We start from the raw sequence: 24,051 nt of genomic DNA, 5'->3' as shown, positions 1-24,051 counted from the left end.
CTCTTTCTCCAGGGAAGCCAAGGAGGGGGGCCTGTTCTATCAGAGGCAGGTTTTTCGCCAATGGTGTGGTTCATTCGCTAAGCAAACAGAGGAAGAAGCAATGCAAGAGGGATAAATGGGCCCAAAATCTGTTTCTCCAGCAGGTGGCGATTTTTATTTAATTTTTTCGCTCACCAAGCGAAGAGTGTGTATGGGAGGTCATGAGAGTGTCGAATAGGGTTAACGAAAATTTTAATGGCTTATTTGATACGTGAGGCTTATTTAAAATAATATAAATGTCGTAATACTTAGCTTATTACGAGTTTACTGATATAAGTAGAACACGTGACATCCCGGCAACTTTGATTTAAAAAAAAACACTTTATATCGGAGTCGTGCCCGTTTTCACACGCGTATCTGTCCTCTCATTGGCTAGAATGGTTCCAACTGATCTTGCCTCCTCCCGACTGCCTTTTTAAATACATTTATTTTCATTGTTAGAGTGGCCACTTGAGTATCTGGTCAACAATGGATCATCTGTGGTATCCATCTGGGAAAAGGCTATATGGACACTCCTGACCTGCAAATTGATATTTCATTTCAGAATCGGTTAAAATTAGGTTACGGTAAGGGTTAAGGGTTTGATTAAAGGGTTAGTTTTATATTTTAGTTAGTCGTTTGCAGGTCAGCAGTGTCCTTAGGTCTCTCCCATAGATCTGAGGAACAGAGGAGAGGGGCAGGATTCTGAGGTGAGGTAGAGAGAGACAGAGACAGGGACAGGGGAGCCGAGGTTGATCGCTACAACAACACTCAACTCAGTCAGGACGGAATAAGCTGCTAGAGACACACTGCGGGGTCTGGGAAGGAAATCTGTAACAGGGGACGAAGGAGTGAAAGTGTTTATGTTGCTGGATGGACTTGTATTTTTATATCGCAACTTAGTTTTTCCCTTTTCCTCTCCTTTCCTTTCCATCGCCCTAACGGATCGCATTCCGCGGAGCAGCTGCGCTTTAATGCCCCTGCGCACTCGAGGAGGAGAAGGAGAACAGAGGGAGGGAGAAGGAGAGCAGAGGCCTGACTTCTCGGAAACCGCTCCGCCGCCCCTCACGCCTCTCCCCCGTGGCTGTCTGTCCCCTCTTCCCTCCTGGCCCTGTATGGACGGGGATGGGGAGAGCCGGATGTTGTTACCGCGGGGCTGAGCGCCTCGCATCCCCACCGAGGGTCCCCCGCCTGCGGCCGTTGCTGGTGCTGCTCCTTGCTCTCTGCTACCGGGCTCACAGAGGTGGTAACTATATTACTTCGGATGTTGTTCATTCTCGGTAGCCTAAATCAGGACCTAGTACCCTGTACGCCGTTCACTTCAGTTCGAGCGCTGCGAATGTGCCATAACAGTAATAGGCTAATGAAGAATTAATAACCAGTTAATAATGACACAACTTAGAATGTCCCACTGGGCATAAACGTCAATTCATCGTCTATTCCACGTTGGTTCAAACCACGTTGATTCAACCAGTGTGTGCCTAGTGGGGTGGGATTGGAATGAGTCTTCCATGTGGTTTGAGGGGAGTCTAATAGTGTGTATATCCTATAGGCCTGTTCCTATGGGAGTGTATCTGTCCTCTTCGTGTTATTGTTTGATAGTGCCTCTCTTTCTCTCTCCGGCGGACCGCAGTAACGCAGCAGTTAAAAGGTCTCTCCAGAGTTTCTCCCGCGGTGTCTCTGCCGTGGGACGCTAATGGCTGATAGAGAAAGGGAAGGGTGGCTATGCAGATATCTTGGTGGCAGGTCCTCGGCAGACAGGCTAACAGATTATTGTTGACACATTTTTAAAATGATAGAGGTTTATAATAATAATATTTGGAATGAAAATTATAAATGTGTACAATTATGTTACAAAATTATAGCTTTACTTGTACTTTTAATACACAAAGGAAATAGTAGAATATAATAGGACCACATGGAGACTCTAGAATAGAATGGAGTAGAACAGAACAGAACCATATTGTGACAGTGCAAATAATAATTTGTTGTTAATTTAATTACTTATATCAATAAAGGTAAAAATATAAATAAATATAACTATATAATCTAGAATAGAATATAACAGAATACAATCATACAGAACATCTAGGATATAGAGAAATATAATATAATCAAAACGATGTAATAAAGTAGAATAGACTTAAATACCAGAGGAAAGCACTTTGGGTGCTAGTAGGCTAGGCTACTTGAAGTCGTCATATAGAGTCTGGGTTGGCCTCAGTATCCCGGGGCTAGCTGGCAGTTGTGCCCATACAGAGAGCCATGTTCTGGGCTGGCACTGCGATAGCCCACCACCAATCTGGATGTCCCCCAGACCTGCTGTGCAACTCGTGCTCAATGACTGTGTGTGTGGTGTGAGTGCGTGCAGCAGATAATTAGTTTAACACGGTCCCAGACAGCTGGACATGACACTGTCTGTGTACAGTTCTCTGCAGTAGGAGGATGAGGACTGGTTGATAAGCATGAAAAGCACTCTGATGCTCCCTGCCAATAAGAATTACAATTTAAAATCATCTAATCTATTTAGAAGGTCCTATTTCACTTTTGTAAGTTTATTCATGACACCATAAAACACCATTGACAGTATAATTCCATTTAACTGATTCACACTTTTAATTTATCAGCATGTCCTGTCTCATTGGGGATGTCAGATGTTGCAACGAGGAGATATATACAAAAACAAAACAACAATTATTGAGAAGAAACAGTGACTTGGTGTGTTTTATAGTGTTGTTGGTGTGTGTAGCTAGCTTGTAACAAAACTTGGTCTGTGGGTTATTCAGCTGATGGTGTGTGGTCTGTGACTGTGTGTTACTGGTCTGTGTGTTGATGGTGTGGTGTGTTGCTTACTGGTCTGTGTGTTGATGGTGTGTGTAGCTAGCTGGTCTGTGTCTTATTGTGCTGCTAGTGTGGTGTGTGTCTTGCTTACTGGTAACAAGGCTCCACAGCTGTCTCATGGTGCTCATCACCACCGGATGCACCAGACCAGCCAGGGAGCTATCACTTCTGATCCTGATATTATATTGCAGCGTCGTTACCACCAGCCGTCCACACTATTTACCATTATTCAGCCCCGTGTGTGTAAGAGAGAGAGAGAGAGAGAGGGGACTGAAACGTAAGTGAGTGTCTCTGAAGCGGAGGCCAGAGCAGCTGTGTATTGTGCCACAGTCAGTCACAGTTATCAGTATGTTCAGACTAGACTCACTGCACAAAGACCTGTGTGATCAGAAAGACCTGTGTGATCAGAAAGCACTGGAGACCTACAGTACATGTGTTTGGCATAGAGGTTTAATCTCAAGATTCAGCCTGAGAATTAAACTTTTTAGTTGTTCACTGTATCTGTGAGTAACTCTCGGGTGTGTGTGCGTGTGTGTGTGTGTGTGTTTGTTGAGGACTAGTGTTAGTATTTAACACAATGAAGGGAGATTCTGATCCGGAGTGTGAGTTGGACGTGTTATGTTGTGTACCCCCCTCTAATACTCAGCACACTGCTGCCACCACCTGGTTGGCCCGGGTACTAACACACACACACAACCCTCTCACCACACAGTCCTGAGAGAATGAGAGCGTTGGTTTTATGCAAACATTCTTCTTCTTTCTGTTATCCCTTCATCTTATGGTTCAGGGCATTCATACCAGGATAACCATGGGTGTGTTTGCGTTGCCACTGTTTGCACCATGGGAACTAGGCCTATTGTTAGCATAAGTTCTGTATGACGTGTGTGTGAATAGGCCTTATGTTGTGTGTGTGTGTGTGTGTGTGTGTGTGTGTTTGCTGCAGGGGTTTTAACCAGAACAGAACATAGAAAGTGATCTCGAGTGGTTCAGAACAGAACTGTTCAAATCTTGAGAAACGGTAAATAATTGTATTTTTTGTTCCAAAAAATATTCCTGGTGTGTGTATATCATTATGTAGATGATTGGAGTTATGATGATAGTAATAGCCTAAACACATTCCTACCCATCATCATGCTCAGTGCTTCAACACAAACCCCCTCCATGTCCACCGCTTTCTCCTGCTCTCTCCCCACCCGTGGAATTTCAATCACATCTCGTGCCTGCACTTATCTGGCCATCATACATGTAAACAACTAGCTTACCCGTTCCATAGCAAGATGCTCTATCCATGCTAATTGGTGGGTGGTAAATGAATGAGCTAAATGTAGAAACTATGTTGATTTCCCGGGATACAATGAACAGTTACTTTTGTTTGGTTGGAAACGGTTCAGAACTTTGTAATGCTGGTTGGAACACTGGAACGGTACAAAATAAATAGGGGTTCTACTCAGAACGGAATGATTCCAACCCCTGGTGTACTGGTGTCTGTTAGTAAATCATGCCATAATCAGGTGAGCTCTGACAGTGTGTGTTGTTGGCAGCGGAAGCAGAGCCAGTATTCTCTCAGAGATAGTTATAAGTAAGTGTGTGTGTGTACGCATTAGAGAGCCTCTGGCCTAATCTAATAGGAGCTCACTGTGGCTGATGCATTAGGCCTGGCATCTTCTCCTTTTATCTCTTCTTTCTCTCTCTCCCTCTTCTCTAAGCCTTAACAGGCCTCTCTTTTCCAAGCCTATATGAACTACTGCTGCAGTACATTGACCAAAATGCTGCACTACGTTGGAAAACATTATCGCTGGCTGAACCATCTCTAGATGGCCTTTACTGCTGTATAGATGTAATCAGTGAATCATTCCAACGTGCTTTCTTTTCCTCCATTGGCTAGAGGCCGGGGGCAGAGGTCACTGCAGACTCCAGCCTGACACTGAGAGCTCGGAAGAACTTGTAGATCATAGAGTTGGCTAACACACTGCGGTCTGTGGCCTCCCGCAGCTTTTAGTACTTCTTCATGATGGTGTCTCTGAGCTCTTAAAGATGCACTCTGGAGTTGTCTTTCCCATGTGAGGGCATTATTTTGAGGCAATATCATAAACATGGCAGTCTGGAGAATGACAAGCTTCATCAGGCAGCATAGAATATTATGTAACAGTTATCAGCTGTGGATGTGTGTGATCTGTTATTCCTTCACACTCTAGCTCAGTCTTATCTCTGGCTCTGTGGGAAGGTCTGCAAGTCTCTGTGTCAGTCTCTCAGCGCTGCTCTTTGTTCTGGTTTATAAAAGTCATAAAGTGGTGTTTCTGTACACACACACACACACACACACACACACACACACACACACACACACACACACACACACACACACACACACACACTGTAGCCTATTCTTTCTCTGCTTTATTGGTCTAATCTGAACAGGCCAGTAGTGTTGTGTGTGTTTATTTGTGCCATAGAGATCAAAGCCTCCTCCATAGATATGGTATTGCTACCCTGCCAGGGCTCTGGTATTGTATTAGTGCTGTCATAATAGAACTGTAATACTCTTGTAGTTGTACTATAGTACTGACAGTTAGTATGTGTGTGTTTCTCCAGGTCATTGCCAGGTGGCCACCCCTCAGTGTCGTATCCAGAAGTGCACCACAGACTTTGTGTCCCTGACGTCTCACCTGACCCCAGCGCTGGATGGCTTTGACGTAGAGTTCTGTAAGGCTCTGAGGTCCTACAGCGCCTGCACCCAGAGGACAGCCAAGTCCTGCAGGGGCAACCTGGTCTTCCACTCTGCTGTCCTGGGCATCTCAGACCTCATGACCCAGAGAAACTGCTCCCGTGACGGGCCCACCTCCTCCACACACCCCGAGATACAATCAGAGCCCTGCAACTACCACAGCCGCACCCAGCATGCTCACACACACCCTCACACACACACTCACACGCCGCCAGGGTACCTGTTCTGCGGGCTGTTCGGGGACCCCCACCTGCGGACGTTTAAGGACAGCTTCCAGACCTGCAAGGTGGAGGGGGCGTGGCCGCTTATTGACAACGACTACTTGTCCGTGCAGGTGACCAACGTTCCAGTGGTAACGGGATCCAGCGCCACGGCGACCAATAAGGTGAGGGGAGATCATTACTGTATGTATATATAAAAACTCCTTCCTACATACTTCAGAAAGGGTGACCATCCACAAAGTAGAAAGCAATACACTTATAGATACAGGAAGATTGTTTTGTTTCAATATAAAACAAAAATACATGTACTAAAAGTATTATGTGGAGCATGTTCCATCTTGTAGTAGAGTAAAGGTATGAAACTCACAGAACAGACCCTGCTCTAGAGGACGGAGGGATTCCCTCTATAAGACCTCTGATAGATGGATGTTCTGACCCAGCTCTCCATTGAAGCAGCAGTGTTGTGAGGATGTAGGATACAGTGAAGGCTGGGACAGAAGAAAAGAGGTTGAGTTTGGCGTACAGAATAAACAAGCTGTTTGGTATGAAGAGCTGTGCAGCTGAAGCCAGAGCTGTTCTCATTGAGGCTTAAAACACACACACACACACACACACACACAATCTCACTCACAGGTGCGAGGAGAGCAGAGCAAACAGTTGAGTCTTGTGACCAACACGTGACTAACGTGGTGTTGGAATCCTAACTTAACTAATAGCTGCTTATAGCATGACTCCTAATACCCTGGAATGGGCGGCGCGTGAAAGGAACCACTGTGTGTGTGTATATGTGTGTGTATGTCAGCAGTGGGCTCAAGAACTTTCACACACATATGGCCTTAAGCAGGTTAAAATCAAATCAAATCAAATTTTATTTGTCACATACACATGGTTAGCAGATGTTAATGCGAGTGTAGCGAAATGCTTGTGCTTCTAGTTCCGACAATGCAGTAATAACGAGCAAGTAATCTAACTAACAATTCCAAAAAAACTACTGTCATACACAGTGTAAGGGGATAAAGAATATGTACATAAGGATATATGAATGAGTGATGGTACAGAGCAGCATAGGCAAGATACAGTAGATGATATCGAGTACAGTATATACATATGAGATAAGTATGTAAACCAAGTGGCATAGTTAAAGTGGCTAGTGATACATGTATTACATAAGGATGCAGACGATGATATAGAGTACAGTATCAACGTATGCATATGAGATGAACAATGTAGGGTAAGTAACATTATATAAGGTAGCATTGTTTAAAGTGGCTAGTGATATATTTACATCATTTCCCATCAATTCCCATGATTAAAGTGGCTGGAGTAGAGTCAGTGTCATTGACAGTGTGTTGGCAGTAGCCACTCAATGTTAGTGGTGGCTGTTTAACAGTCTGATGGCCTTGAGATAGAAGCTGTTTTTCAGTCTCTCGGTCCCAGCTTTGATGCACCTGTACTGACCTCGCCTTCTGGATGGCAGCGGGGTGAACAGGCAGTGGCTCGGGTGGTTGATGTCCTTGATGATCTTTATGGCCTTCCTGTAGCATCGGGTGGTGTAGGTGTCCTGGAGGGCAGGTAGTTTTCCCCGGTGATGCGTTGTGCAGACCTCACTACCCTCTGGAGAGCCTTACGGTTGAGGGCGGTGCAGTTGCCATACCAGGCGGTGATACAGCCCGCCAGGATGCTCTCGATTGTGCATCTGTAGAAGTTTGTGAGTGCTTTTGGTGACAAGCCGAATTTCTTCAGCCTCCTGAGGTTGAAGAGGCGCTGCTGCGCCTTCCTCACGATGCTGTCTGTGTGAGTGGACCAATTCAGTTTGTCTGTGATGTGTATGCCGAGGAACTTAAAACTTGCTACCCTCTCCACTACTGTTCCATCGATGTGGATGGGGGGTGTTCCCTCTGCTGTTTCCTGAAGTCCACAATCATCTCCTTAGTTTTGTTGACGTTGAGTGTGAGGTTATTTTCCTGACACCACACTCCGAGGGCCCTCACCTCCTCCCTGTAGGCCGTCTCGTCGTTGTTGGTGATCAAGCCTACCACTGTTGTGTCGTCCGCAAACTTGATGATTGAGTTGGAGGCGTGCATGGCCACGCAGTCGTGGGTGAACAGGGAGTACAGGAGAGGGCTCAGAACGCACCCTTGTGGGGCCCCAGTGTTGAGGATCAGCGGGGAGGAGATGTTGTTGCCTACCCTCACCACCTGGGGGCGGCCCGTCAGGAAGTCCAGTACCCAGTTGCACAGGGCGGGGTCGAGACCCAGGGTCTCGAGCTTGATGACGAGCTTGGAGGGTACTATGGTGTTGAATGCCGAGCTGTAGTCGATGAACAGCATTCTCACATAGGTATTCCTCTTGTCCAGATGGGTTAGGGCAGTGTGCAGTGTGGTTGAGATTGCATCGTCTGTGGACCTATTTGGGCGGTAAGCAAATTGGAGTGGGTCAAGGGTGTCAGGTAGGGTGGAGGTGATATGGTCCTTGACTAGTCTCTCAAAGCACTTCATGATGACGGATGTGAGTGCTACGGGGCGGTAGTCGTTTAGCTCAGTTACCTTAGCTTTCTTGGGAACAGGAACAATGGTGGCCCTCTTGAAGCATGTGGGAACAGCAGACTGGTATAGGGATTGATTGAATATGTCCGTAAACACACCGGCCAGCTGGTCTGCGCATGCTCTGAGGGCGCGGCTGGGGATGCCGTCTGGGCCTGCAGCCTTGCGAGGGTTAACACGTTTAAATGTCTTACTCACTTCGGCTGCAGTGAAGGAGAGACCGCATGTTTCCGTTGCAGGCCGTGTCAGTGGCACTGTATTGTCCTCAAAGCGGGCAAAAAAGTTATTTAGTCTGCCTGGGAGCAAGACATCCTGGTCCGTGACTGGGCTGGGTTTCTTCCTGTAGTCCGTGATTGACTGTAGACCCTGCCACATACCTCTTGTGTCTGAGCCGTTGAATTGAGAATCTACTTTGTCTCTGTACTGGCGCTTAGCTTGTTTGATAGCCTTGCGGAGGGAATAGCTGCACTGTTTGTATTCAGTCATGTTACCAGACACCTTGCCCTGATTAAAAGCAGTGGTTCGTGCCTTCAGTTTCACACGAATGCTGCCATCAATCCACGGTTTCTGGTTAGGGAATGTTTTAATCGTTGCTATGGGAACGACATCTTCAACGCACGTTCTAATGAACTCGCACACCGTATCAGCGTATTCGTCAATGTTGTTGTCTGACGCAATACGAAACATCTCCCAGTCCACGTGATGGAAGCAGTCTTGGAGTGTGGAGTCAGCTTGGTCGGACCAGCGTTGGACAGACCTCAGCGTGGGAGCTTCTTGTTTTAGTTTCTGTCTGTAGGCAGGGATCAACAAAATGGAGTCGTGGTCAGCTTTTCCGAAAGGGGGCGGGGCAGGGCCTTATATGCGTCGCGGAAGTTAGAGTAACAATGATCCAGGGTCTTTCCACCCCTGGTTGCGCAATCGATATGCTGATAAAATTTAGGGAGTCTTGTTTTCAGATTAGCCTTGTTAAAATCCCCAGCTACAATGAATGCAGCCTCCGGATAAATCGTTTCCAGTTTGCAGAGAGTTAAATAAAGTTCGTTCAGAGCCATCGATGTGTCTGCTTGGGGGGGATATATACGGCTGTGATTATAATCGAAGAGAATTCTCTTGGTAGATAATGCGGTCTACATTTGATTGTGAGGAATTCTAAATCAGGTGAACAGAAGGATTTGAGTTCCTGTATGTTTCTTTCATCACACCATGTCACGTTGGCCATAAGACATACGCCCCCGCCCGTCTTCTTACCAGAAAGATGTTTGTTTCTGTCGGCGCGATGCGTGGAGAAACCCGCTGGCTGCACCGCTTCGGATTGCGTCTCTCCAGTGAGCCATGTTTCCGTGAAGCAAAGAACGTTACAGTCTCTGATGTCCCTCTGGAATGCTACCCTTGCTCGGATTTCATCAACCTTGTTGTCAAGAGACTGGACATTGGCAAGAAGAATGCTAGGGAGTGGTGCACGATGTGCCCGTCTCCGGAGTCTGACCAGAAGACCGCTTCGTTTCCCTCTTTTTCTGAGTCGTTTTTTTTTTGGTCGCTGCATGTAATCCACTCGGTTACACTGGTTGTAAGGCAGAACACAGGATCCGCGTCGCGAAAAACATATTCTTGGTCGTACTGATGGTGAGTTGACGCTGATCTTATATTCAGTAGTTCTTCTCGGCTGTATGTAAAGAAACCTAAGATGACCTGGGGTACTAGTGTAAGAAATAACACGTAAAAAAACAAAAAACTGCATAGTTTCCTAGGAACGCGAAGCGAGGCGGCCATCTCTGTCGGCGCCGGAAGTTACTGTCGAGAGTGAAGGGCACCATACCATAAATGACAAAATACACACGCACACATGCACACACACACACACACACACACACACACACACACAGGCTGAGAGTGTTTTTAGACGTCAGTAAATCTGTTTTGTGCCTCACAAAGGCATCTCTGTGGTGGCCAAGCGGCCATGCAGTCCCCCCCGCCCATCCAGGTGATAGTTATACTGCTGCTGCTCTGACCCTGTGTCAGGGCTCGCTATTAGTCAGAATTATTAGCACACAGACATACACACACACCCATTGATGTGTGACTATGCCTGCAACAGGCCTAATGGTTGCCCAGACCTCATCTCTGACAACTGGACAAAGCAGTCATTCATGCTAATGCTAACCCTATGACTGTGTGGCTATGGCCACAGCCTTGTAGATAGAAGGACCTGGCTAACACCATGCCACTTAAATCCAAACTGGTTCTCTAGTAAATTTGTAAGAATGTCTCATCCTATGTTCAAGAATGGCCTTTTTCCCTTTGTTCAGATTACACCTGCTCACTTTCGGTTGTTTGAAAAGGAAATAATCTCCAAAATATTGTTATTTTTTAAACAAGCCTTAGAAAGTTGGTTGCAATTTCAGTTTAATCCACCTGAAAAGACAGAACAGTGGTTAAGCTCAAATATACTAACTGATTTTAATAAAACATAGTTTTTGAAGAAATTTTTAAAAAAGGTATAATTTTAGTGAATGATATCTTAAATAGGACTGGTGGAGTTGTCACACATACAGCTAACACACACATATGGAAATATCTGCTCTACCCAAAATTACAACCAACTAATTGCAGCACTACCACAAAAATGGAAGAGGCCATATAGAAGGGGAAAAAAGTAAGGAACTTGTATGTCGGCCCTGCATTACAGAACATAAACGATTGAAGAAAAGTGAAATAAATAAAAACATATACCAATTTCATGTAAGGACCAAAAAACTGACAGCTGTGCCATATAAATGGTTAAATAGTTGGGAAGAGATGTTCGATGTACCCATTCCATGGCACATGATTTATGAATTGATACGCAAATCAACGCCGGATTCAAAACTTTTTTCAATTTAAATTACGATACAAAATTCTTGCAACCAATATAATGTTATATTTATGGGGGATACAATCTTCCCAGCTCTGCAGATTTTGCTGTGAGGAGGCAGAGTCATTAGATAATTTATTTTGGTACTGTCCATTTGTAGCTCGTTTTGGGTCACAGGTCCAGGAATGGCTGAAGAATTGCAACATTTGTCTAGAACTAACGCTGCAGACAGCAATACTGGGTGATTTGAAAAGCCAAAGTTAATCAATCAATAATCTAATTATTATTTTAGCAAAAAAATATATTTTTAATTTACAATCTGTAGAAGCTATGAGAATAGAAATGTTCAAGTCGTTTGTGAAGCATCACAGCACAGTTGAAGAATATATGGCAAATAGAAATCCGAAATGGATGGTGTTGAGAGATAGATGGGAGGGGTTGAGTGGAGCTGAAGGGTGGGACTAATAACAAGATAACCAATGTCAAGCATACAGGATCTGTAAAATGTATACAGGTTCAGAACTTTTGTGAAATAGCACAGTTACCAATAGAAATCAAACTGGATGGACATCAGAAATAGAGGAAGGACTAAAAACAAACTAAATATAACTTGTAAAATAGATTGTGTCTGTAAAATGTGTATAAGATGTATAAACTGAAGGTCGAAGCTTCAGTGTTTATTGGTTTACTCCAATTGGGGGAAGGGTGGTAGGGTTTTCAGGGAATAATAAAGGTATATTTAAAAAAAAAATGTATGTATGTCTATATAGGTATGTGTATGTATATATGTATGTATGCATGCGTGTATGTATATGGATATATATATATATTTACCCCAAAAATGTATGGGGGATTGGAAATGATGCAGACAATTACATTGATGGAAGCAACATTCTTTCCACAATATTAAGCTGTTCCACCCCTTAAAAAATATAAATAAATAAATTAAAACCACCATGCCACTGCGTCCCTCATCCTGGGTGTGTTTGCTTAGCTGTGTCTGCGAATCACGACTGATTCAAAAGTCATTTGGTCATCGCTAAAATGTATTCTGTGGAGAGTTAAGGGCATGAGTGTAGCGACAGGTAGCCTAGTGGTTCGAGCATTGGACTAGTAACCGAAAGGTTGCAAGAATGAATCCCTGAGCTGACAAGGTAAAAATGTGTTGTTCTGCCCCTGAACAAGGCAGTTAACCCACTGTTCCTAGGCTGTCAATGAAAATAAGAATGTGTTCTTAAACTAACTTGCCTAGTTAAATAAAGGTAAAATATATATATTTTTAAATGAGTTTGTGTGTGCGCACGCATGTGTGTGTTTGTGTAAAATAGAGTTGGACTGAGCCCTCTGACAAATATGATTTCAGAGAATGTCATCAGTGTGCAAAGCTGTCATCAAAGCAAAGGGTGGTTACTTTGAGGAATCTCAAATATAAAATACATTTGTTTTACACTTTTTTGGTTACTAGTTTTGATGTCTTCACTATTACTCTACAATGTAGAAAATAGTACAAATGAAGGAAAAACCTTGAATGAGTAGGTGTGTCCAAACTTTTGACTGATACTGTATATTTTCTAGATTTTGCTGAGAAAACTTGGGGGGCCAAATAAAATCACCCTCAGTCCAAATTCGTCTCGCAGGCCGAAAGTTGGGGAATATTGTAGTATTTTACAATGAGTGTTCAAAACATTAAGGACACCTTCCTAATATTAAGTTGCACCCCCTTTTTGCCCTCAGAACAGCCTCAATTCGTCGGGGCAGGGACTCTACAAGGTGTAGAAAGCATTCTACAGGGATGCTAGCCCATGTTGGCCTCCACACGGAAACTGTTGAGCGTGAAAAACCCAGCAGTGTTGCAGTTCTTGACACAAACCGGTGCACCTGGCACCTACTACCATACCCTGTTCAAAGGCAGTTAAATATTTTATCTTGCCCATTCACCCTCTGAATGACACACATACACAATCCAGGTCTCAATTGTCTAAAGGTTTAAAATCCTTCTTTAATCTGTCTCCTCCATTTCATCTGCATTGATTGAAATGGATTTAACAAGTGACATCAGTAAGGGATCATAGCTTTCTTCTGGATTCACCTGGTCAGTCTATGTCATTGAAAGAGCAGGTGTCCTTAATGTTTGTACACAGTGTACAGTGGCAAGAAAAAGTATGTGAACCCTTTGGATATACCTGTATTTTTGCATAAATTGGTCATCAATTGGCGGACAGATAGCCTAACGTTCTCCTGCAAAATGTATTGATAAACTTGGGAATTCATTTTTCCGTCGATGAGAGCAAGCTGTCCAGGCCCTGAGGCAGCCCTAAACCATGATGCTCCCTCCACCATACTTTACAGTTGGGATGAGGTTTTGATGTTGGTGTACTGTGCCTTTTTTCCCTCCACACAGTGTTGTGTGTTCCTTTCAAACAACTCAACTTCAGTTTCATCTGTCCACAGAATATTTGTCCAATAGCGCTGTGGAACATCCAGGTGCACTTTTGCAAACTTCAGATGTGCAGCAATGGTTTTTTTTGACAGCAGTGGCTTCTTCCGTGGTGTCCTCCCATGAACATCATTCTTGTTTAGTGTTTTACGTATCGTAGACTCGTCAACAGAGATGTTAACATGTTCCAGAGATTTCTGTAAGTCTTTAGCTGACACTCTAGGATTCTTCTTAACCTCAGTGAGCATTCTGTGCTGTGCTCTTACAGTCGTCTTTGCAGGACGGCCACTCCTAGGGAGAGTAGCAACAGTGCTGAACTTTTTATAGAACCATTTATAGACAATTTGTCTTACCGTGGACTGATGAACATCAAGGCTTTTAGAGATACTTTTGTAACCCTCTCCAGCTTTATGCAAGTCAACAATACTTAATCTTAGGTCTTCTGCGATCTCTTTTGTTCGAGGCATGGTTCACATCAGGCAATGCTTCTTCTGAATAGCAAACTAAACTGTTGTGAGTGTTTTTTATAGGGCAGGGCAGCTCTAACCATCTCCAATCTCGTCTCATTGATTGGACTCCAGGTTAGCTGACTGACTCCTGACTCCAATTAGCTTTTGGAGAAGTCATTAGCTTAGGGGTTCACATACATTTTCCAACCAACACCGTGAATGTTTAAATTATGTATTCAATATAGACAAGAAAAATACAATAATTTGTGTGTTATTAGTTTAAGCACACTGTGTTTGTCTATTGTTGTGACTTAGATGAAGATCAGATCACATCTTATCACCAATTTATGCAGAAATCCAGGTAATTCCAAAGGGTTCACATCATTTTTCTTAGTAGTATTTCTCATTAGTATTGAATGTCAGCGTTCTCTTTGCTGCCTAGAATGGGGGGTTAGAATTAAACAAGTTGGCAGGCCAGTATCCTTGCTGTGTTTGGATTGCAAGATAAACTTCATAAGATATGATAAAGTGTCTGGCAAACCTGTTTTAACCTGTTTCATACAAAGATCAAAGTTATTGTGTGCCTGGTCATTTTATGACGTTTGTGTGTCCACAGATCACCGTCATATTCAAGCCCTTTGAGGAGTGTACAGACCAGCGTGTTTACCAGGCAGTAACAGATGATCTGCCCGCTGCCTTCGTAGACGGTACCGTGAGCAGTGGGGCCCCTGACCACAACGTTAACGACTCTACCGGGAAGGTACAAGCGCTGTGGATCTCGGAGCATAGCCCCGGTCGCCACGTGGAGCTGCATGCCAGCTACATCGGCGTGACGGTTATCGTACGGCAGCTGGGGCGCTACCTGACCCTGGCGGTGCGCATCCCGGAGGAGATGGCCCATGCCTACGACGCTACGCAGGACCTGCAGCTCTGTCTGAATGGATGTCCCACCTCGGAACGCATCGACCGGGGGGGTCACCTGCCCCTGCCTCTCCCTCTACCACATCCAGCCCTGGGCTTACAGCTCCAACAGCCACACGGCCAGGGCCAGTCCTCACACACACACTCCCACACGGCTCCCTACAGCGCCCCCCATGGGTTCAGTATGGAGGGTGCGCGGGCACACTGCAGGGAGCAGCTTGAGGTGCAGGATATTTATTTCCACTCGTGTGTGTTTGACCTCCTGACCACCGGGGACGCTAACTTCACGGCAGCGGCGTTCAGCGCCCTGAAGGACATGGAGAGTCTCCACCCCCACCGCGAGCGCTGGACGATCTACCCACCCAGCTCAGCCCACACCTCTCAGCCTATCACATGGCTCCTACTGCTTACGCTCTGTGCGCTCGGATAGGCACTGGTATAGCGTGAGTGTGTGTTTGTGTATTTGTATGTGTGTGTGTGTGTTTGTGTATGTGTGTGTTAATATAGAGCTCCTAGCTGAGCTGTAGGATAAAGTTCCCTCTTGATGCAGATCTAAGTTCAGTATTGTGTTTTCGCCCTAATGGTTATGATTGGGGAGGGTGACCTAAGCTGATCCCAGATCTGTGTCTACGAGAAACTTCTAACCAGAGCCCCTCTGGAGATTTACCCTTTTCTTCTTCTTGACTGAACACCCCGAGGCATATTACTGTCACAAATGAGCTGCAAGCCCACAGGTCCAAGCCCACAGGTCCAAGCCCACAGGTCCAAGCCCACAGGTCCAAGCCCACAGGTGGATTCTGAACAGATTCCATGACACTCTTGTACTATTCCCAACTCTGCTATGTGGGATCTAGCAAGCCTTGTGGAGATTATGACCTATCTATATGTGAGGATAACACATAAAGGAAGACCCCAATAAACACTCCCAACTTGTGTGAGTATTGTAGAAACAACCCCCGACTGTAAATAGTGTGTGTGAGTATTGTAGAAACAACCCCAGACTGTAAATAGTGTGTGTGAGTATTGTAGAAACAACCCCAGACTGTAAATAGTGTGTGTGAGTATTGTAGAAACAACCCCAGACTGTAAATAGTGTGTGTGAGTATTGTAGAAACAACCCCAGACTGTAAATAGTGTGTGTGAGTATTGTAGAAACAACCCCAGACTGTAAATAGTGTGTGTGAGTATTGTAGAAACAACCCCAGACTGTAAATAGTGTGTGTGAGTATTGTAGAAACAACCCCAGACTGTAAATAGTGTGTGTGAGTATTGTATCCAGGAACTCTGAATGGCGTCAAGTTTTTGTTGTTATTTTGGCTTGATTTTGTTGTGATAGTTTTTTTTATACCTCAGACAGGAAGTTGATTTATCAGAAGCACTTTATTTATTTTTTGTTGCTAAATCCACACCAGTGTTCCCCCTCTCTACCCCACCCCTCAACCTTTCCCCTCTCTACCCCTCTCTAACCCACCTCCTCAACCTTTCCCCTCTCTACCCCTCTCTACCCCTCTCTACCCCACCCCCTCAACCTTTCCCCTCTCTACCCCTCTCTACCCCACCCCCTCAACCTTTCCCCTCTCTACCCCTCTCTAACCCACCTCCTCAACCTTTCCCCTCTCTACCCCTCTCTAACCCACCTCCTCAACCTTTCCCTTCTCTACCCCTCTCTACCCCTCTCTACCCCACCCCCTCAACCTTTCCCCTCTCTACCCCTCTCTACCCCTCTTTACCCCACCCCCTCAACCTTTCCCCTCTCTACCCCACCCCCTCAACCTTTCCCCTCTCTACCCCTCTCTACCCCTCTCTAACCCACCCCCTCAACCTTTCCCCTCTCTACCCCTCTCTACCCCACCCCCTCAACCTTTCCCCTCTCTACCCCTCTCTACCCCTCTCTACCCCACCCCCTCAACCTTTCCCCTCTCTACCCCTCTCTAACCCACCCCTCAACCTTTCCCCTCTCTACCCCTCTCTACCCCACCCCCTCAACCTTTCCCCTCTCTCCTCTCTACCCCACCCCTCCTCTCCCCTCTCTACCCCACCCCCTCAACCTTTCCCCTCTCCCCTCTCTACCCCACCCCCTCTACCCTCTCTAACCCACCCCCTCAACCTTTCCCCCTCCCCTCTCTACCCCACCCCTCCTCTCCCCTCTCTACCCCACCCCCTCAACCTTTCCCCTCTCTCCTCTCTACCCCACCCCTCAACCTTTCCCCTCTCTACCCCTCTCTATCCCACCCCCTCAACCTTTCCCCCTCTCCTCTCTACCCCACCCCCTCAACCTTTCCCCCTCCCCTCTCTACCCCACCCCTCCTCTCCCCTCTCTACCCCACCCCCTCAACCTTTCCCCTCTCTCCTCTCTACCCCACCCCTCATCTCCCCTCTCTACCCCACCCCTCAACCTTTCCCCTCTCCCCTCTCTACCCCACCCCCTCTCCCCTCTCTACCCCACCCCCTCTCCCCTCTCTACCCCACCCCCTCTCCCCTCTCTACCCCACCCCCCCCTCTCCCCTCTCTACCCCACCCCCCTCTCCCCTCTCTACCCCACCCCCTCTCCCATCTCTACCCCACCCCCTCCCCCCTCTCTACCCCACCCCCCTCTCCCCTCTCTACCCCACCCCCTCTCCCCTCTCTACCCCACCCCCTCAACCTTTCCCCCTACATGACACCCACCACCACCAACAGCCCAAGCTGTGGATTTCATCTGCCATTTTCTTCACTCACAGTGCAAATCTCAAATGACTCCTGATTTCCTCAATATGCACTTTTCACCAGAGGGACATAGGGAAACATAGGGCTCTGGTCAAATGTAGTGCATTATATAGAGAATAGGGCTCTGGTCAAATGTAGTGCATTATATAGAGAATAGGGCTCTGGTCAAATGTAGTGCATTATATAGAGAATAGGGCTTGGTCAAATGTAGTGCATTATATAGACAATAGGGCTCTGGTCAAATGTAGTGCGTTATATAGAGAATAGGGCTCTGGTCAAATGTAGTGCGTTATATAGAGAATAGGGCTCTGGTCAAATGTAGTGCATTATATAGAGAATAGGGCTCTGGTCAAATGTAGTGCGTTATATAGAGAATAGGGCTCTGGTCAAATGTAGTGCATTATATAGAGAATAGGGCTCTGGTCAAATGTAGTGCATTATATAGAGAATAGGGCTCTGGTCAAATGTAGTGCATTATATAGAGAATAGGGCTCTGGTCAAATGTAGTGCATTATATAGAGAATAGGGCTCTGGTCAAATGTAGTGCATTATATAGAGAATAGGGCTCTGGTCAAATGTAGTGCATTATATAGAGAATAGGGCTCTGGTCAAATGTAGTGCATTATATAGAGAATAGGGCTCTGGTCAAATGTAGTGCATTATATAGAGAATAGGGCATGGTCAAATGTAGTGCATTATATAGAGAATAGGGCTCTGGTCAAATGTAGTGCATTATATAGAGAATAGGGCATGGTCAAATGTAGTGCATTATATAGAGAATAGGGCATGGTCAAATGTAGTGCATTATATAGAGAATAGGGCTCTGGTCAAATGTAGTGCATTATATAGAGAATAGGGCTCTGGTCAAATGTAGTGCATTATATAGAGAATAGGGCTCTGGTCAAATGTAGTGCATTATATAGAGAATAGGGCATGGTCAAATGTAGTGCATTATATAGAGAATAGGGCTCTGGTCAAATGTAGTGCATTATATAGAGAATAGGGCATGGTCAAATGTAGTGCATTATATAGAGAATAGGGCTTGGTCAAATGTAGTGCATTATATAGAGAATAGGGCATGGTCAAATGTAGTGCATTATATAGAGAATAGGGCATGGTCAAATGTAGTGCATTATATAGAGAATAGGGCTCTGGTCAAATGTAGTGCATTATATAGAGAATAGGGCTCTGGTCAAATGTAGTGCATTATATAGAGAATAGGGCTCTGGTCAAATGTAGTGCATTATATAGAGAATAGGGCATGGTCAAATGTAGTGCATTATATAGAGAATAGGGCTCTGGTCAAATGTAGTGCATTATATAGAGAATAGGGCATGGTCAAATGTAGTGCATTATATAGAGAATAGGGCTCTGGTCAAATGTAGTGCATTATATAGAGAATAGGGCTCTGGTCAAATGTAGTGCATTATATAGAGAATAGGGCTCTGGTCAAATGTAGTGCATTATATAGAGAATAGGGCTCTGGTCAAATGTAGTACATTATATAGAGAATAGGGCTCTGGTCAAATGTAGTGCATTATATAGAGAATAGGGCTCTGGTCAAATGTAGTGCGTTATATAGAGAATAGGGCTCTGGTCAAATGTAGTGCATTATATAGAGAATAGGGCATGGTCAAATGTAGTGCATTATATAGAGAATAGGGCTCTGGTCAAATGTAGTGCATTATATAGAGAATAGGGCTCTGGTCAAATGTAGTGCATTATATAGAATAGGGCATGGTCAAATGTAGTGCATTATATAGAGAATAGGGCTCTGGTCAAATGTAGTGTGTTATATAGAGAATAGGGCTCTGGTCAAATGTAGTGCATTATATAGAGAATAGGGCTCTGGTCAAATGTAGTGCGTTATATAGAGAATAGGGCATGGTCAAATGTAGTGCATTATATAGAGAATAGGGCTCTGGTCAAATGTAGTGCATTATATAGAGAATAGGGCTCTGGTCAAATGTAGTGCATTATATAGAGAATAGGGCTCTGGTCAAATGTAGTGCATTATATAGAGAATAGGGCATGGTCAAATGTAGTGCATTATATAGAGAATAGGGCTCTGGTCAAATGTAGTGCATTATATAGAGAATAGGGCTCTGGTCAAATGTAGTGCATTATATAGAGAATAGGGCTCTGGTCAAATGTAGTGCATTATATAGAGAATAGGGCTCTGGTCAAATGTAGTGCATTATATAGAGAATAGGGCTCTGGTCAAATGTAGTGCGTTATATAGAGAATAGGGCTCTGGTCAAATGTAGTGCGTTATATAGAGAATAGGGCTCTGGTCAAATGTAGTGCGTTATATAGAGAATAGGGCTCTGGTCAAATGTAGTGCATTATATAGAGAATAGGGCATGGTCAAATGTAGTGCATTATATAGAGAATAGGGCTCTGGTCAAATGTAGTGTGTTATATAGAGAATAGGGCTCTGGTCAAATGTAGTGCATTATATAGAGAATAGGGCTCTGGTCAAATGTAGTGCGTTATATAGAGAATAGGGCATGGTCAAATGTAGTGCATTATATAGAGAATAGGGCTCTGGTCAAATGTAGTGCATTATATAGAGAATAGGGCTCTGGTCAAATGTAGTGCGTTATATAGAGAATAGGGCTCTGGTCAAATGTAGTGCATTATATAGAGAATAGGGCTTGGTCAAATGTAGTGCATTATATAGAGAATAGGGCTTGGTCAAATGTAGTGCATTATATAGAGAATAGGGCTCTGGTCAAATGTAGTGCATTATATAGAGAATAGGGCTCTGGTCAAATGTAGTGCGTTATATAGAGAATAGGGCTCTGGTCAAATGTAGTGCATTATATAGAGAATAGGGCATGGTCAAATGTCGTGCATTATATAGAGAATAGGGCTCTGGTCAAATGTAGTGCATTATATAGAGAATAGGGCTCTGGTCAAATGTAGTGCATTATATAGAGAATAGGGCTCTGGTCAAATGTAGTGCATTATATAGAGAATAGGGCTCTGGTCAAATGTAGTGCATTATATAGAGAATAGGGCTCTGGTCAAATGTAGTGCATTATATAGAGAATAGGGCTCTGGTCAAATGTAGTGCGTTATATAGAGAATAGGGCTCTGGTCAAATGTAGTGCGTTATATAGAGAATAGGGCTCTGGTCAAATGTAGTGCATTATATAGAGAATAGGGCATGGTCAAATGTAGTGCATTATATAGAGAATAGGGCTCTGGTCAAATGTAGTGTGTTATATAGAGAATAGGGCTCTGGTCAAATGTAGTGCATTATATAGAGAATAGGGCTCTGGTCAAATGTAGTGCGTTATATAGAGAATAGGGCATGGTCAAATGTAGTGCATTATATAGAGAATAGGGCTCTGGTCAAATGTAGTGCATTATATAGAGAATAGGGCTCTGGTCAAATGTAGTGCGTTATATAGAGAATAGGGCTCTGGTCAAATGTAGTGCATTATATAGAGAATAGGGCTTGGTCAAATGTAGTGCATTATATAGAGAATAGGGCTCTGGTCAAATGTAGTGCATTATATAGAGAATAGGGCTCTGGTCAAATGTAGTGCGTTATATAGAGAATAGGGCTCTGGTCAAATGTAGTGCGTTATATAGAGAATAGGGCATGGTCAAATGTAGTGCATTATATAGAGAATAGGGCTTGGTCAAATGTAGTGCGTTATATAGAGAATAGGGCTTGGTCAAATGTAGTGCATTATATAGAGAATAGGGCTTGGTCAAATGTAGTGCATTATATAGAGAATAGGGCTTGGTCAAATGTAGTGCATTATATAGAGAATAGGGCTTGGTCAAATGTAGTGCATTATATAGAGAATAGGGCTTGGTCAAATGTAGTGCATTATATAGAGAATAGGGCTCTGGTCAAATGTAGTGCATTATATAGAGAATAGGGCTCTGGTCAAATGTAGTGCATTATATAGAGAATAGGGCTCTGGTCAAATGTAGTGCATTATATAGAGAATAGGGCTCTGGTCAAATGTAGTGCATTATATAGAGAATAGGGCTCTGGTCAAATGTAGTGCATTATATAGAGAATAGGGCTCTGGTCAAATGTAGTGCGTTATATAGAGAATAGGGCATGGTCAAATGTAGTGCATTATATAGAGAATAGGGCATGGTCAAATGTAGTGCATTTAATAGAGAATAGGGCATGGTCAAATGTAGTGCGTTATATAGAGAATAGGGCTTGGTCAAATGTAGTGCGTTATATAGAGAATAGGGCATGGTCAAATGTAGTGCATTATATAGAGAATAGGGCTCTGGTCAAATGTAGTGCATTATATAGAGAATAGGGCTCTGGTCAAATGTAGTGCGTTATATAGAGAATAGGGCTCTGGTCAAATGTAGTGCGTTATATAGAGAATAGGGCTCTGGTCAAATGTAGTGCATTATATAGAGAATAGGGCTCTGGTCAAATGTAGTGTGTTATATAGAGAATAGGGAGCCATTTCAGACAATTAACCAGCTCACTAACACAGTGAGATGGGACCTCTGTTTTAAAGCCACCATTCCAAAGGCAGTTGAGTTCATTTAGCCTCTGTTCTATTGTAAATACATTTTTCTGTTGAATGTATTCTGTATGGTACCATAGTAGCTGTTAAGAACAGTTTCACACACCATTACCATTTAATGTTTGGTTATCATTTACATTTTACAGTATTTCTGCAAATACAGTGTATGTGTATGTGTGTGTGTATGTGCTTGTGCACAAGTTTGCGTGTGTTTACCTGACTTGTTGTCTGAGGACTGAAAAGTCAGTCACCCTCAGCAACTCTTTTTATGAACATATTCCCTGTTTGTTCACACTGGTGTAATGACTATAACATGTTCTGACTACGTTTATTTTTACTTCCACAAATTTCAGCTGGTGGTAACAATCCATTTACCAAACAGCTTTGACTCTCAGCTTTTCTATGTCGTGGTTTTCTCTTTTTATGAGTGTTCAGTTTGCTTTCAAAGACAAACACTTACAGTGATTCACTATACAAGTTCGCCAGTTTTCATATGTTCGAACATGATGACCACACATCCCCTCCAAACCCAAACCGTGATCCTCGCCCTGACCCCTTCCTACACATCTGTAACTCTTAGTAAACTTGCTACTGTAGATCAACTCTATTTTGGGCTGCTCCCCAACTGGACACATGACTAGACTGTAGTAAACTGTAGACCAGGGTTGCACACTTTAGTTCCAGCCCAGCACTAACACACCTGATTCAGCTACCCAATATATTGATGATTGGTTGATTAGTTAAACCAGGTAAGTTCTAGCTGCGCTGGAACAGAGGTCGGAACACAATTCCCTACAGTAATAGTGTTGCCTACAGGCTGTAGATGGAGCACTGGGACTCCTACAGGCCGAGACGACGTCACACACTTACAGATAAATCTACAATGCAGTGTCTGATGGGATATACTGTACATGCCTATTGCGCTCATGTACAATTACAAAGCCGTATCTGATGGTAAATGAATGCTCAGTCTGCCTCTGGCATTGTGAATTATTAAGTTGTGTCCGTGGTGAAGAGTGACTGCTCAATGTTGAAATATGTAACTTATTTATAAACATAGTGTCTGTTAGAGGAAGGTACGCTTCATATTCTGGCTGTTTCAGATGGGATTGTACTCCCACCTAGTGGCGCTTCGTTGCTATGTCAGTGTTTTACTATTAATGGATGCACTAAAGAGAACTTGGGGGGAAAATGTCATTTGTACAAGTGTTTTATTTAAAAAACAATACATGAAAAAGACCCATTGTTTCTTTTTCAGATTATTTGTTGTTGTTGTAAACAATGACAAAAGGGAAATCAATCAGACCAAATAATTTTGTTCTCAAACTTATTTACATTTTATTTACATATCTTATGTTATTTCACATTGTCTCTGGTCTTAGTGTTTCTAACTGACAGAGAATTAGGTCAGAGTGGAAGCCTCTGTATGTGTACATCTGTCTGAGGTGATCAGATACTACAGGTTTGTTTTCACACACACACACACACACACACACACACACACACACACACACACACACACACACACACACACACACACACACACACACACACACACAGACACACACAGACACACACACACAAACACACAAACAGCTACAATAACTGTCACCCTAACATTCACAGAGACACCTGCAACCTCCAGGTTCCTAAGAAGCACGCCCAAACTCATGAACACACACATGCACAGCTACTCCAGGAGACGCCCTCTGCAAGACCCTAGACATTACTGGGCAATGTCCTCTGTGGTGGTCATCGTGGTAGAGGTGAAAAGTCATCCTTTCTGTGGACCATGGTCTCTCTCTCCTCTATGAAGACC

The 24,051-nt window shown here is 44.1% G+C and overlaps 1 protein-coding gene across 2 annotated transcripts; it reads left to right on the top strand.

Moving 5' to 3' along the window:
* Nucleotides 1–429: 429 nt before the first annotated feature.
* LOC112262805 (repulsive guidance molecule B) lies at nt 430–16,458 on the top strand. 2 transcript variants are annotated; one of them, XM_042331497.1, is made up of 4 exons: nt 430–728; nt 983–1,264; nt 5,452–5,969; nt 14,702–16,458. In XM_042331497.1, the coding sequence occupies exons 2-4, from the start codon at nt 1,144–1,146 to the stop codon at nt 15,434–15,436; spliced, it is 1,374 nt and encodes a 457-aa protein (XP_042187431.1). In that variant the 5' UTR covers nt 430–728; nt 983–1,143; the 3' UTR covers nt 15,437–16,458. The 2 variants fall into 2 exon arrangements, with proteins under 2 accessions (XP_042187431.1, XP_024294344.1); XM_024438576.2 differs by having other exon boundaries at nt 433–1,261.
* Nucleotides 16,459–24,051: the final 7,593 nt, after the last annotated feature.

The sequence above is a fragment of the Oncorhynchus tshawytscha genome, linkage group LG12 (assembly GCF_018296145.1).
Source record: "Oncorhynchus tshawytscha isolate Ot180627B linkage group LG12, Otsh_v2.0, whole genome shotgun sequence".
Lineage (NCBI taxonomy): Eukaryota > Metazoa > Chordata > Actinopteri > Salmoniformes > Salmonidae > Oncorhynchus > Oncorhynchus tshawytscha.
The sequence above is the reverse complement of the archived record's forward strand: the minus strand, read 5'-3'. Positions and strand labels throughout refer to the sequence as shown.